Below are 15,128 nucleotides of genomic sequence, written 5' to 3'. Positions count from 1 at the left end.
AGAGGCCACAGGAGCTTGCCAGGCATGTTCAGGGTTGGTGACACACAGACGCTTAATTTCACTTGCTAATGGATTCTTTTTATGTACAGTGGTCCCGCGGAGTTCAGTAAACAAGGATCTATTCACTCAAGTAGCACAATATAATCTCTGCTCCAGTGTAGGATTTCTACAGCACTTAGCTCTGTTTCTTAACCAACCATCATTTCTAACCTGGTTCTTCATTAGGACTCACACAACACTGTAGGCTATACAGAGTCCAAGAACCAGAAAAACCACACGGAGGGTCTTCTGGTCCCTCCCCAGCCCCCCCGCCCCCCGGCAACCCTTGAGCTCTCACCCTGTGGAGACCCAGTGGCCCTCGATGGTCGGTGGCATCTGCACAGTGATCCGCGCGCCATTGTGGAGGTGTCTGAGCATGTGATGGCACTGGGACTCCTTGAAAGCCCTCCAGGCACTTTTCTCTAAGGACCGAGGATGGGATCTGCCATCAGGATGAAGGAGGGCAGAACCCTCTCCCAGCCCTGGGAAAGAAAGGTGGGCAGTTAGGGAAGGGCCCGGAGCATTTGAAGACTGTGTGGGACAACCTCCTGCAGCGGGCAGTGGCTGAGAGTGGCAGCCGCAGGCTTCCTCTGTCGTGTGCCACTCTGCTGGCTCCCTCAGGACCCACTCTCCAAGGGGAAGTGTCCCTGGGAGCCACTTCCCAGGTGGCAAAACTGAGGTCCATGGGGACAAGGGCTTGCTTTGCTTGAGGTCACCTGGCTAGGTACCAGCAAAACAGGAGTTCGAATCCGTGCATCTATGAGCGGTGACTAAGGCGGGCACCTGTGGGAGCACCTGTGTGGTGCAGACAAGGGAGTGACCACAGCTGTGGAGGACAGCCATGGACATGTCCCAGAGCCACCAGGGGAGGAGACAGGGTTGAAGGGAGATGTGAGAAAGGGGTCACTCGGAAGGGTGGACACGTGCCAGGCCACCTGTGGATGAGGAAGGAGAGAGCTAGGACACCAGTCTGGGTAGAAACGTAGCCTGGGAGATGGAAGGACCAGGGGCCAGGGAACAGCTCTGGAGCTTCCAGCAGGGAATCTCTTCCCTTGGTGGCCCCATCTGCTCACACCAGCACGGGCATTTTCTAGCTCTCTCCGCCTCTGGGTGGAGGTCCTTGCTCTGAATCTGAGTGCAGTGTGTCCCCAAGGGCTTGCGAGTCAAAAGCTTGGCTTCCAGTGTGGTGTTGCTGAGAGGTAGAGGGAGCTTCAGGAGACGGGGCCCAGGACAGGCATTTAGGCCACCGGGTGCTGCCCTCAGGAGATGAGTGCAGTCAGTGGGACCCTGGATGGTGGTCGCAAGGGGGCTGTCATAAAAGAACGTGCCTGGCCACTTCCCAGCCTCTCATACTTCCTGACTTGCCATGGGACCTCCGCCTCTCACCAGTGCTCCTGCCAGCATGCCGACTGCCCTGTGACACAGCCACGGGGCCCAGAGGACAGCCAGTACTGTGCTAACTGGGCTATCAGCCTCCAAGATGGAGCTCCACAAGAACCTAGTCTCAGAAAAACTGAACAGTCCACACAGTCTTTTTAATCAAGATAATTACGAGAAGATCACAGTTTTGTTTCTGGAGAGTAAAGCACGACTAGGAATAAGTTATCTTCACAACAGTATTTTAGATTGGCCATCATCTACCCACGCAAAGTCACCACCAGCTGATGTCCAGAGGAAAGCAACGAGGACAAATGGGGCATCGCTGAGAGCCCAGTCCCCCTTGAGATTCTCTCCTGAAGGGACCAAGGAATTGATGGGTCTTCGGGAGGGCCTGCCATGTATTTGACACCAGGTCAACAGAAAGAGACACGAGTTAGACAAATGTGTGAAAATACAACAGAATCTCCATAAAGTCAAACGACCCATCAGATCACTGCTCCTGAGGAGGCGATCCTTCGATTTCATCCAACCCCTGAATGACCTCATGGAGACCATGGCTCACGAGGGCCATCTGAAATCACAAGTGAGACCCAGAGTTCAGTGACTTACGGCCACATGAAGAGAATCTACCAGGACACACTCAGGCCTGCAGGCAGGTGACATCCAGATATCTGTAATTTCTAGATTTCTGTCATATCCAGGTATCTGCTATCATGTGGTCGAAAAACTCAGAGATGGAGCTACTGTTTGGTGGACAGTCCCAGCTGCGAGACGGCAGCATCCCCACGTGTGACCTGGGTTTTCTGCAGGTGAGTACTGGTTTGGGAAGGAGCAAGATTCCAGCTGCTTTGGCACCTCACCTGAGCCCATGGCAAGGAGGCATGGCACCTCCTGGCATCTCCACCAGGTAAACTGTGACCAGCGATCCCAGACACAGATGACTGGGTTGAGGTTAGGGTTAGGGGGTTAGGGTTAGGATTAGGGTGTTAGAGTCAGGATTAGAGTTAGGGTGTTAGGGTTATGGTTAGGGTTAGGGTGTTAGGAATATTAGGGTGTCAGGATTAGAGTTAGGGTGTTAGGGTTATGGTTATGGTTATGGTTAGGGTATTTGTTTTAGGGTTAGGGTATTTGTATTAGGGTTGGGGTTAGGGTTAGGGTTGGGGGGATAGGGTTGGGTTGTTAGTGTTAGGGTTAGGGTTTCAGGATCAGGGTATTAGGATTATGCAGTTAGGGTTAGGGTATTTGTTTTAGGGTTAGGGTGTTAGGGTTAGGTTTATGCTGTTAGGGTTAGTTTAAGTAGCTTAGGTTAATGCAGTCTCCCTGCTGGATCTGTCTGGCCCAGTCCACTGCCTCTGGCTTGAGCTGGAATGAGGGAAACTGCAGAAACGGGAGATCTCTGTCTGGCGACCTCGTTACTATGTTGGAGGGTCCTCCCACTGGAGGGGCACTCCTGGTGTGTCCCCGCAGCCCTCACCATCCCTCCCCAGGCCATGGGAGGAGACAGGTTGCCTTTCTCAGCCATTTTTCTCCTTCTGTTTTGAGAGCCAGGCTGTTTACAAAGTATGTGCATATGTTGATCAGCCCCCCCAGGTCTGATGACGCTGCCCTTCAGTGGTCAGCTCTGGCACTGGGGCAGTCAGCAAGGGATGAATCTGGTGAACGACTGGCCCGCCTATCGTGGACACCATTGGCAGCGTCCTCTGACAGAGTGCTCTTCACTGCCTGGTCTTCAACCCCCATCTGTCCACACCACATTGTCCTCTTATTTGGTTTCAATCTGATGCAGGAGATACGCTGCTCAGAGGACCTCCCCGAGTCCCGGGGCTGCGATTCTCTTGATGACAGTAAAGCTTTTCTGAATGTCGCTGTTGAGCAATCAAGGAACAAAAGGCAACACGGCCTGCTGTTGGAGGGTCCACGTGTGATCGATTACGCTGTGAGTTTCAGATAGGTTTTAGCTAAACTCACAAGGCACTGGGAGTCGGAGAAGGGTCTACTTGAAACAGGACCCAAGCATTCAGTAAAGGTGCCATCAGTGACCACAGCCAGGCTGTGATCTAAACGTGGTGGTAAACTCCGCCACCTGCACGTGTTTTCCATGGAGATAACAAGACGGGTGCAGTGGAGGGGCCGCTGGTGGGGGGGGGATTGGACCTGCCTCGGGGAGGGTTTCACTGAACTCGTGATTTCAATGATGGTTAAGATGCATCAGTATTTTGTTACCAGAGACAAAAACAATTGCATTTAAACGATGATACGAGGCTTTAACAGTGGTTCTGGGAAGCAGTGAGTCACTGCAGCAGCCGGGGGTGGCTCTGACATTCCTTTGATCTATTCAGGGAGACATGGGGATTTCTTACGCAGCTCCATGGCCACTGCTTGCCCTTGGCGTCTGGGCAGTGGAGTGTAAGCACGGTCTGGCTCTCCTGGGCACCCTCAATTCTAAGTCACTGAAGGAGCTGTAGGAGTGCACATGCCTCGCAGCCGCTCTGGCCATGATAGAATGTGGCTTCACTGACGTCTGACAGGCACCATGCTCTACTACGGGCCTGGTGGTCGGGGCGGAGAGCAGGAGCCATGGGTGACTGGGGGCACTACGCACGCAGACTCAGTGGTGTGCTCCTGATTCTCAGAACCAGCCTATCTGCCATCAGACTAGAGGTATGGAGCCCAAAGGCACATGGGAAGGAAGTGCCAGTGCCCAAAGGCGTGTCTGAGTCCAGTTCCCACGGGCAAAGGCGGGCCGCTCTCCTGGCCACTGTAATCCCACCATAAAGAACTCGAAGCAGGAAACAAGGGCGTCCTGACCCCGGCCATCCCCTGTCAGCACAGCAGCCGCCAACACCTGAACCCTCCAGGCGTTGGTATCCGAGTCTCTCATGAGCAGGGGTGTCACCCACTTGCCAGAGCTGGCTTCTCCTGAGCACAGCGATGTCATTTCCATCAATGTTAGTGACAAGGCTCTTAGGCCAACCTCAAAAGGTCCCTCCTAACTAGAAGAACAGTTAAAATAATGGTGAAAGTTGTCCAGGGTCAGCCTTACTCTGAGCTGGGAAGACAGACAAGCAGCTAGCTCTCAGGTGCGTTCACCAAGCACCCATGGCCCTGGAGTGGAAGGGGTGGGACCCCGAGCGCCAGACCTGGAGCCTGTTTGTTCTGCTGGCTGAACGAATGCCCATCAACTCTTACTGTGTCTATTTCAGGGGCCAGAGGCACAGAAAGGAATAAAGGCAAGCTCTTGGACCTTGAGGTTCTCAAAGTCTCTCTGACATAGACGTTGAAAAGGGTAGAGATGATGAAGGAGGGGTCCTGGGAGGAAAAGGGGGACCCTAGAGGCAGAAGAGTGGCAGTGAGCATGTATACAGGTTGTTCCTGAGGCTGGAGTCACACAGGGAAGGCAGCCTCCTTTCAACCAGCGGTTGAGGAAACAAAGCCCAATCTGCCCAGCATTGGAAAGCAGGGAAGAAGCGTTCAACTGGTTCGGGTTTCTGCCAACCAATACCCAAGCAACTGAGAGCGGGCCAGACTGAGGGGCCCCTGAGGCAGTCAGTACAGTGGGAGCCTCAGTGAGCAGCCAGGTAGGGAGACACCCACAGCTGTCACAGCTCACCAAGGACGCTGTGACAGGCTCACGCTCTAGGACAGTATTCAGCGTGGGGCAGAAGCACGGGCTGGTGTTCACACTGGTCTGTTTTCTACTGCTCTGCCAAAACACCTGAGGCTTGGTAACTTGTTTTTCAAAATGAGGTTGATTGATCCCAGCTTTGGAGGAACAGCGGGTGGCCACAGCCTCTGCTCAGCTGGGCGAGGCCCCTAGGCTGCACTGCATCCTGCGTCACAGCGTCACAGTGTCTAGGCGAAAGAGTGCCAGAGGAGATCACGTGGAGACAGGCAGAGTGAGAGTGTGCGAGAAGAGAGCACAAGGCAGGAAGGCTAGTGAGGAGAGGTCATGAGACGGGAAGTGTAGGAGACCATGGGGCAGGACGAGTGCATGAGCAGAGGAGCAAGCGTCACAGCAGCGTCCTGACACCTGAGGCTTCCTCTGAGAGCAGCCCTGGTGCCCCCTCCAGGGACACCACCTGAGACTTCTGGTCCACCAGGGGCCTGTGTTCCCGCATCCCCTGGAGGTGTAAGCCCAGCCGTTCACTCCCACAGTCAGGAGGCCCATGGGTCGGGTATTGCTCCCCACACGGCAGGCAGCTGCAGACATTATAGCCCAGAGGTTGGCCTGGGTGAGGGTCTAGGCACCAGAAGGGCTTGTGAAGGAAGCAGGCCCTGCATCTCCCTGCGGGTTATGGAGGACATCTCTGCCCGGATGAAGGAAGGGCTGCCCAGGAAGAGGACACCACCTCAAACAGGAGGGCGCTGCTGTGCCCGTGGGGAGAACCAGGCTCAAGGACGGAGATGCCCGTGGGCAGAGGGCAGGCAGCCATAGTCAAGCAGGATGTACGTGCGGAGGGAGGCTCCTCCGGGAAGCTGAAGAGGCACCCCACAGCTTTCATCACTGTAAGGGCAGGAGGAGAATGCCACTGACATTTTGGAAAGACTACATTGGTTTGTTTTTTTTTTTGGAGGGATTAGGGACAAGCAGATCAGAAGCAGGAAGACCACGAGGAACCTACTGCACCAGCTCAGTCTGGTATCATTTCTGCACAAGTAAATGAGAAATGTGACGACTTTCAGCAAATGGTATTCCACCTTTTATGTGGTCTTGAAGAGGCGCTGACCATTTTCTGCAAACTAGGGGTGAAAGAAGAGGGAGGGCCGGAGGAGGAGAGGGAGCAGGCAGGCAGGTTCAGCACTACTCTTGAAAAGGGACTTTTGAAAGTCCTTCTGCTTCCTACGTTAACAAATCTTAAGTGGCACACATCAATCATCCTGGTGAACAAAACAACCGCAGCTGACAATGATGACCATTCCTGCCCGGGACACCTGTCATTCCTAGTAGTAAATGTGCTTATCACCTAAGTAATTTAAAAACCCTCCCCTTAATTGGATTATTTGTGTACTGTTGTCAATCACATATCTGGTTGTTGAAATGTGGACCGCTGTACATCGCATGCAGCTGCCGTTGGCTCTTCTGACGATCTGCTTCTGCAGTGCCAGAGGACACTGAGGTGGGACAGTTCATTACAACAAGCACGCTGCAGCCCTATTTGGGCCACAGAGCCCCCCAGCCTCACTCACAACACAGGAAAGCCTGTGTGGGAGGCCACAGGAAGACCATCCACCTCCTGGTTAACAGAGAATTCTAGATATTCTTGGCCACTTGAGCAGACTAAGCACCGTGTGCCCATCAACTCAGATTCTCCTGGGGGTGAATTTAGGAAAATAGCACCTCAAAGGATCAACTGTCAGTCAGAAAGCATCGGTCAGAGGTCAGTCTTCAAGGTGGCCTGGGTGGGCCAACTGCTAGGTGCCTTTCTATTTTCTATATAAACTAAAAATTGCAATAACAAGGATAATAACTCGTGTTCAAGCGACATGTGACAGCTCTCTTCAGGCAGCACCATCTCGTGTGGTCGAAGGCCATTACCGCCCAGGCACATGGGACCCTGACAGTCCACGACACCAGTGCTCAGGCAGCCCCAGGCTCTGTGCCTAGTGGGGCCATTCTGTCGCTGCAAGGCCTGGACCCAGAAGGAATTATGACCGGGGGGATATGGGAGAAGTAAATGGATTCTGGAAGGAAACTTCACCTGTTGAAATGAATTAAGTCCTTTGGGCTCCAGGGCACAGTTTTATAGATGACCACTTCCAGAACATTCCACGAAATCCAGGAGCTCCGCAGGCTATCCATGTGTGTGCACTGGGGATTTACTCCCCCGGAAGGTGCCACTCCACGATGGTACTCCCCAAGGACAACGCAAAGACCTTGTTGACCCTCACAAAGACCTTGTTGTCTCCTATTCAGAGAACGAAAATTCCCAGGACATCAAATAGGAAACAGATTTTCCTAAATGAAAGGCAGCAGAAGGTTGGCCTTCCACGTAGGGCTACCTGCCTAAGTGGAAGTCCACGTGGGTCTGGGTGTAGCTCAGAGTAGAGCGCAGGCCTAGTGAGGCCCTGGGTCCAATCCCCAGCACTGCCCCAAAGTAAAAGTGACCAACAGTTTAGGCCCCTTGAATTCACCGAGTCCCACACACAGAGTGCTCAGGGGAGGAAGGTAGTTCTGCTGTAGTCACCACGCGGTGCCAGGTGCAGAGAGCAGACCAGGCACAGGGAGATCAGGCAGGACCTTCCAAGAAAGTGGGGGTGGGAGGGACAGTGCCTGCCGCCTTCAGAAGCTCAACCTGCCTTCTTTCAACACTGCAGGTGCCTACTGTGTGCTGGGGTCTCTGTTAGGCAAGGACCACCCTTGACAGGAAATGAAAATTCCACAGATTCTCCCCTGGGGGGAGCTAATCCATGGAACATTCTAGTCAAAAAGGGCAGAAGGGTAGGATTACAACAAACAGGTGGGTGTCACTCACCCCATCGGTGACGCCCATTCCCAGAGCTGCACCTTTCCTCTCCGAGCAGAGGTGAGGTCCACTTGCGTTGCGGGTGCAGTGTAGCCCAGGACCTCTGTACCCAGGATTAGAGGTGGGTGCACAGCTCCTGTTCGGGTGGCCCCGACACTCCCCTGCTATTGGGACTGACTGGGAAACTTCACATGTACAGAACGTAAACCTTGTTGGGAGGGAGTAAGAATTCTTAAGCACACATGGGCTGAACTGGACCTAGGTCAGGATGGGCTCTCTGTATGTACTCTAATACTTTAGAAAAACCCGTCTTAACAGAACCAAAGATCACATTAGTCAAAATACTGATGGCTGTCTGGGGGTAAAAGTGTTTGCTGGGGGACACTGGGGATGGCCCCCAGGGGTGTTCTACCACTGGGCTACACCCCAGCCCGTTGTAGTTTTTACTTTGAGACAGGGTCTGGCTACGTTGTGGAGGCTGGCCTCGAGCCTGCCACCTCCTGCCTGGGACGGCAGGTGGCTGGGATGACAGATGGGTGCCCGGTGTCTGCAGGGACAGAGGTTGAACGGCTCTCTTCCCATTCGCTCTGCAGGTTCCTTCCTTCACTGGTCTGCCTGCAAACCTGGGCCATGCAGTGACAGGCGCACCTCAAGTCAGAACTGGTCAACGTGTGGAGGGCAGCTGATGAGATGAAGCGCAGGTAGTTATGTGGCCATGAACTTGCCGGCCATTTAACAGGCACCCTCCTCATGAAGGTGTGCTTTGAAGTGGGTCCTGGCGGGCGAGCTCCAGGGCTGTTCCCTGGAACACGTGGACATGGGCTGCAGACACGCTGGTTTCGCTGCAACTCAGGTGTGGTGGGTGCTTACCAAGGTCTTATATTCATTTCTATTTTTTTTTCCTGCAATAAACAGAGGCTAAGAGAACTGCTTTTACCAACTGTATACCTTCACACTAAACAAGGTCTCCTTTTAGGAGAAATAATAAAGTCAAAGCCTGGCTCCATTTAACTTTAGTGGATGAGTTACTTTCCAGTGACATTGTTTTCAATGCCAAGGTCCCTGGGCTAAGCACTGGGGTCGAACCAGACACTGCAAAGTTCTGTGTGTGTGTATGGGGAGTGTGTGCGGGGTGGTGGTGTATGGGGTGTGTGTGTGGTGTAGTGTGTGGGTGGTGTATGGCATGTGTATGTGGGGGGGTGGTGTATGGGGTGTGTGTGGTGTAGTGTGTGGGTGGTGTATGGCATGTGTGTGATTGTGTGTGTGGTGTATGGTATATATGTATGTGGTGGTATGGGGTGTGTGGTGTAGTTTGTGGATGGTATATGGCATGTGTGTGATTGTGTGTGTGGTGTATGGTATATATGTATGTGGTGGTATGGGGTGTGTGGTGTAGTTTGTGGATGGTATATAGCATGTGTGTGTGGTATATGTGTGTGTGGTGTAGTGTGTGGGTGGTGTATGGCATATGTGTATGGGGTGTGTGTGTGGTGTAGTGTGTAGATGGTGTATGGCATGTGTGTGTGGTGTATGTGTGTGTATGGTATAGTGTGTGAGTGGTATATGGCGTGTGTGTATGGGGTGTGTGTGTGGTGTAGTGTATGGTGGTGTATGGCATGTGTGTTTGGTGTGTGTGTGTGTGTGTGTGTGTGTGGTGTATGTGTGCGAGTATGAATGGCGTGTGTGTATGGGATGTGTGTGTGGTGTATGTGGGTGGTGTATGATGTATGTGTGTTGTGGTGTGTGTATGGGGTGTGTGTGTGGGTGGTGTATATATATGTGTGGGTGGTATATGGCATGTGGGTGGTTATAGCGTGTGTGTGTGTTGTAGGTGTGTGTGTGATATATGGGTGTATTTGTGTGTGTGGCATATGGGTGTGTGTGTGTGTATGGTGTATGGGTGTATATGTATGTGGCATAGAATGTTTGTGTGTGTGGCATAAGGTGTGTGTGTGGTGTATGGGTGTGTGTGTTTGGTGTATGGGGTGTGTGTGTGTGTGTTTGTGGTGTATGTGTGGTATATGGTGTGTGTGCGTGTGGTGTATGGGTGTATATGTATGTGGCATAGAATGTGTGTATGTGTGTGTGGTGTATGGGGGGGTGTGTGGTGTATGGGGTGTGTGTGTGTATGTGTGGTATATGGTGTGTGTGTGTATGGTGTATGGGTGTATATGTATGTGGCATAGAATGTGTGTATGTGTGTGTGGCGTAAGGTGTGTGTGTGTGGTGTATAGGGTGTGTGTGTGTGTGTTTGTGGTGTATGTGTGGTATATGGTGTGTGTGCGTGTGGTGTATGGGTGTATATGTATGTGGCATAGAATGTGTGTATGTGTGTGTGGTGTATGGGGGGGTGTGTGGTGTATGGGGTGTGTGTGTGTATGTGTGGTATATGGTGTGTGTGTATGGTGTATGGGTGTATATGTATGTGGCATAGAATGTGTGTATGTGTGTGTGGCGTAGGGTGTGTGTGTGTGTGTGTTTGTGGTGTATGTGTGGTATATGGTGTGTGTGTGTGTGTGTGGTATATGGGGTGTGCATATGTGTTTGTGGGGTGTGTGTGGTATATGGGGTGCGTGTGCAGGAGTCCTTGGGGAGGGGACACCCCTCCGTTTCTACCCTGGCAGCAGTGACACTGGCACATGTCACCTAGCAGGTCTTCACAAGTGAGTGTGGAATGAGTGGCCAGAGGAATGATCAAAGCGCCCTTCGTGACGCTGGTGGGACACCACGTGCCCCTTGACCTAGAACCTGTCTCTCACTCCCTTTCCAGAAGGATCTACTCGAAGTGAACGAAGTGCCCAATGAGCAGTCCACAGATGTCTTGACTGGGAGGGATGCACAGAAGCCCTGGTGACATGGCCTCCCCAGGGTCCCTGGTAAGGGCCTCAGCCGCAGGCGGGCACCGGGCACCCTGCGCCCAGGCCATTGCCAGCAGACTGCTCTATGCTTCACTTTGACCCACTGCATCAAGTTGTCATGAGATACCCCTCAACAGCAGGTAACTATGGCCACTGCTCCCACCTCTCTAGACCTCCTCTCTTCTGAGGGGGACAAGAGGGCAGGTGACTGTAAGCTCCGCAGCCACCTGAGCCGCATCTGAAGCAAATCCATTCTTTTAACAAGAGAATATCCAGCAAGGGCCCAAGGTCTTCGGCCCCTTGTGCACAAATGAGTCAGGTTCCTTTCTGAGATTTCCTTTTCTTTTAATGAAAAAGGGGGCAAAAGGTGGGGGAAGGTTTTCTTGGTTCAAAAACTATCTTCAATAAACTGGAGTTTCAAAGATTTCTGTTTTGTGCCATTTAAAGGTTTCCTCTCATTCTGATGGTCACCCACTCTGTCTTTAAGTCTGGACAGCATAAGCCCGAGTGAAGGGGAATTGCTGAAGAAGTCTCCACCTCCCCAAAGGTCAGTGTCCCCTTTCAAAGTCAGACACTGCAGGCAAGGCCATCTGGCCCAGCATCAGGTCCCCCCAAACCAAGAGGAGGCGCCTCGCCGGGCGTTCAAACACTACTCACTCACTCTGGATGCCTCCTGCTAATCTGCTTTTCTGGGGCTGACTGACTTTTAGAACTGGACATCTGAACATCCGCAGCTTTCCTCTAAGCAAAGAAAACAGTGATAATGGATATTTCCCAGCTGCATGCTTTCATGACACTCAACAGGTTTTATTTGGATTAAGAAATGCAATTGTTTTCAGAGTCCGAAGAAGAGGAGAGCAAAGGTGACATGTGTACTTTGATGCCAACACATTTTGAACCTGGGTCTTGCCCGACATTTACAGTTTTAAAAAAGAACAAAAATAAACACTAGGCTCAAGTCCTGCCAGAGATTAATTTACTCACCAACAGAACTTAGGGGTGATTTATGACTTGCAATGAATTGAAATGATGTGGCCAAGAACCTGAACAAAGGCTGGATGCCACACAGGACGGTATCACCTGTGTCCCCACCTGGCTCTGTGTGCTTTTCCATCTAATTGACCTGACTTGTCAGGGCAACCCTCTTTGTGTGTGTGTGAAGATAAATGTATTAAAGTTTGTCACAAGTACATTTAGAAACATTGAACACTTGCTTCCATCTACAAAGTTATTATCATAAAGAAAAAAATGATATCACATAGTTCCAGAAATCTAATGCCTACTTATCAGGAAAAAGTCATTAAGTCACTCTAAGAAGATTTCAGGACTTCCTTCACACAGACACATGTCTACTGACATAAATGATTGAGCTTGCTGCTACAGAAGTCTCAAATGCCTGTGAACCCTCTGTTGAGCAGGAGGACATGCTCCACGAAAACATTCCTGGGGTCAGGTGGATCAATACCCTTTTTCTGTTAAAACTACTTCCATCAAGCAAAAATTGGGAGGAGGCTATATCCATTTTTTTCTTCCTGGTGCTTGACATCATCCTAACCAATTAAGATAAACCTTTCTGAGGATTTATAAATTGAACTACTATCCCCTCTGTTTACTTCTTGCATTGATCTTCAAAAGCTTCTGGAGAATTTTGTCACCGCAAATTTATTTTGAAATTGTAGACGCTTTTGGTAGGTTAACCCATATCATCCAATTAAACTTGCAAACCTCCTTTTTTATCTTAAATTTTTCCCCTCCGCATACACACAGACCCCACAGACGCGTCTTCCAGTTGCCCCGCTCCACTATGACCCCTCCCAGCACCACCAAGGCAGGCTGACCCAGACTCCAAGGAACCACCACATCTCAAAGTCAAGAGAATTGGAGCTATCCTAGACCAGAGGACATATGGACATGCTCGGGCTCTTGATGTCTGCCAGCTACTGCATCCCAGGTTGGCCTGGGGGGAGGAGTGTATAGACAACCCCCACCTTTCCAAGGAGGGAGGAACTCTTTAGAGGAAACTGAGCTGCACCTCTGAGATCTCTTCTGCAGTTCAAAAGGCAGTGCTTGTCTGCAAAGAATTCTGCACATGCCAAATTTTTAAGTAATTTCTCTTATTTGAATTGAATTTTCATTTGCATGACCTTCTTCTCCACAGATACTACAAGTCTTTCAAAGGGGCCAATTTTGCCTGTTTCATCTCTCTTTTTTCTTGTGTGTGTGGCAGCTGCTGTTTGATCTGCTCATTGGCTCTGATTTGTTTCATGTTTCAGCCAAAGATTAAAACTGCTCTGTAATTCTAAGCAGATGGGCCTAGGAGCCCAACCCTGTAATTACACCTTCTCTCTTCTGCTCTAAACTGCCAGCTTCCACCCTGACTCTGAGAGCGTGGGGATGGCTGGGGCTCAGAGCACACCTTGGCAATCAGCAGGTCTGGCCCAACCAGACATGTTCGCTGGGCCTGGGAGCTACAGGAGCCTCCCACTGGTGGCAAGACTACAAAGAAAGAAAGACACAGCAGCTTGTGGGTTAAACTCTCTTCCCCTTCCTTGATCCTCCGGGGTCTACAGCCCAGTTTTCAGTGCTGACTCCAAGGCATTCAGTGCTGAATCCAGGGGCAGCTGCAAGTTCTGGAGTGACTGTGGTGGGTTCAGAGTAAGGACAGTCCTGAAGTCACTCTTGAGATGTCAGGTGTCTGGCTGTTAGGGACAGTTGCTTAGGACACTTTCTGGCACACTGTGTTCTGCAATGGCCACTACGAATATCAACAATGACCTGCACAAAACCTACCTTCTTCACACCAATGCATTTGTTGTTATATTGCTCAGTGCGATTTCTGGAACTCTTTTCAAAGGCTGACACTCCCGAGAAAATGTGGCACGGGAAGCACAAACAGAACACATCCAGTGAGAGAAGCAGGGCATCAGGTCCCGGGAACCTTAGTAAACTTGGTTTCAGGTTAAATCCTAGCTACCAGAAGCTCTTGAACTGCACCCAAAGGGCCAGCGGAGGCCACCGCACCCCACCTTCCCAGAGAGAGCCCAGAGTGCACGCAGACCACAAACACAGGTCCTCAGACCGCACACGGACACCGCGAGGTGCCTGCCCTTAAGCGATCATGGTTTCTCTTTTCAGCCCTTCAGTAAGGGCTTGGACCGCACTAAGAGCCCCTGTGCGCTGACACTTTGGAAACAGGATCGCGAAGCCTGCGATTTCGTGACAGTCTCCAGTCCAGTCAGAAAAGCCGACAGAGTGGATAAAAGTATTCCTTCAGACGCGAAGCAATAGATTCTGGAGATAAAAACGTTGGTGTGGGCGACGTTTGCGCCCTTCCAGAAAGAATACTTCGGCAGCAACACAGCTCCGGAGCCCCGGCACGGGGCAGGGACCCTGGGGCCGCAGCGGAGCAGGACTGTCCCCGGCCCGCGAGGGGCAGTGCAGACCGCGCGGCGCAGCTGGCTCCCCGCGGTACTCACCGTGCAGCAGGAGGGCCGGGAACAGGTAGCTGAGCAGCAGGCGGCGCGGACAGGACATCTCCAGCGCTCCGTGGCCTCAGTCCGCGGCGCGTCCGCGCCCGGGCGCTCTGCGCTCCCCTCCGCGGGGTCGGCTGGCGCGGGGCGTGCAGGGCTAGCTCGGCGGCCAGGCCGGCCTCGGCCTCAGGCGAGGGCTCGGCGCCCCATGCCCCGCGGGCCCCGGTGGGCGCCCGGCCCGCGTCCGCGCCGCGGCCTCCCCGCGTCCCGCCCCGGCCTCCGCGCGCCCGGCCCCGCGTCCCGCCCCGGCCGCCGCGCGCGCCACCCCGAGCTGCAGTGGCCGCCGCCGCCGCGCCTCTTCATATTTCCCCAGCGCCACCGGCAGGGCGGCTACGGCGGGGCGGGGCCGGGGCGGGGCCTCGGGGGCGGGGCCGAGGCGGGGCGAGGGCGGGCTCTGGACACGCCTCCGCCGGGCCGGCTCCGCCCGTTGCCCTTCTTCCTCCCACTCTCTCCCCACTTCTTCCCCTCCTCCTCCTCTCCTCCCAGGGCCCCTTGGGACCTCTTGGCTGAACGCGCCCCTAGCTTTCCTTCTCCTTTTCCTCCTCCTCCCTTTCCTCCTTCTGCCCCATCCTTTCCCTCCCTTAGCCCCTTCCTCCCCCGCCCCGTCTTTACCTGCCCCTCTCCCTCCACCTCCCCTCCTGCCCCAGTCCTTTCCCTCCTGCCCAGCTGCCCCCTGCATTTGCGCTTCCTCCCTACCACTCCCACGAGGGGCTTACAGCCTTGGGACTACATCCCTTCTGCAAGTGGGGAAGTAGGCCCTTTACCCTCGGGCCCACCGCATGGGTATGGATTCACACTTGGAAAGCGTCTCCATACTTTTGTCTAGGGCCCACCAGGCTGCAGGTTTGCAGTGGGAG

At 52.9% G+C, this 15,128-nt stretch overlaps 1 protein-coding gene across 1 annotated transcript in view; it reads right to left on the bottom strand.

The window, feature by feature from the left end:
- Apcdd1 (APC down-regulated 1) overlaps window positions 1-14,318 on the bottom strand; it is a 37,745-nt gene extending 23,427 nt beyond the window's left edge. Inside the window, exons 1-2 of the mRNA XM_076837025.2 lie at window positions 14,218-14,318; window positions 338-521 (exon numbers count right to left, since the gene is read on the bottom strand). Of these exons, the coding sequence (XP_076693140.1) occupies window positions 338-521; window positions 14,218-14,275 (242 nt within the window). The 5' untranslated portion in view covers window positions 14,276-14,318. The remainder of the gene's footprint in view (window positions 1-337; window positions 522-14,217) is intronic.
- Between the last annotated feature and the right edge of the window lie 810 nt (window positions 14,319-15,128).

The sequence above is a fragment of the Callospermophilus lateralis genome, chromosome 17 (genome assembly GCF_048772815.1).
Source record: "Callospermophilus lateralis isolate mCalLat2 chromosome 17, mCalLat2.hap1, whole genome shotgun sequence".
Classification (NCBI taxonomy): domain Eukaryota; kingdom Metazoa; phylum Chordata; class Mammalia; order Rodentia; family Sciuridae; genus Callospermophilus; species Callospermophilus lateralis.
Note: the sequence above shows the minus strand (reverse complement) of the source record. Positions and strands in the feature narration are given on the sequence as shown.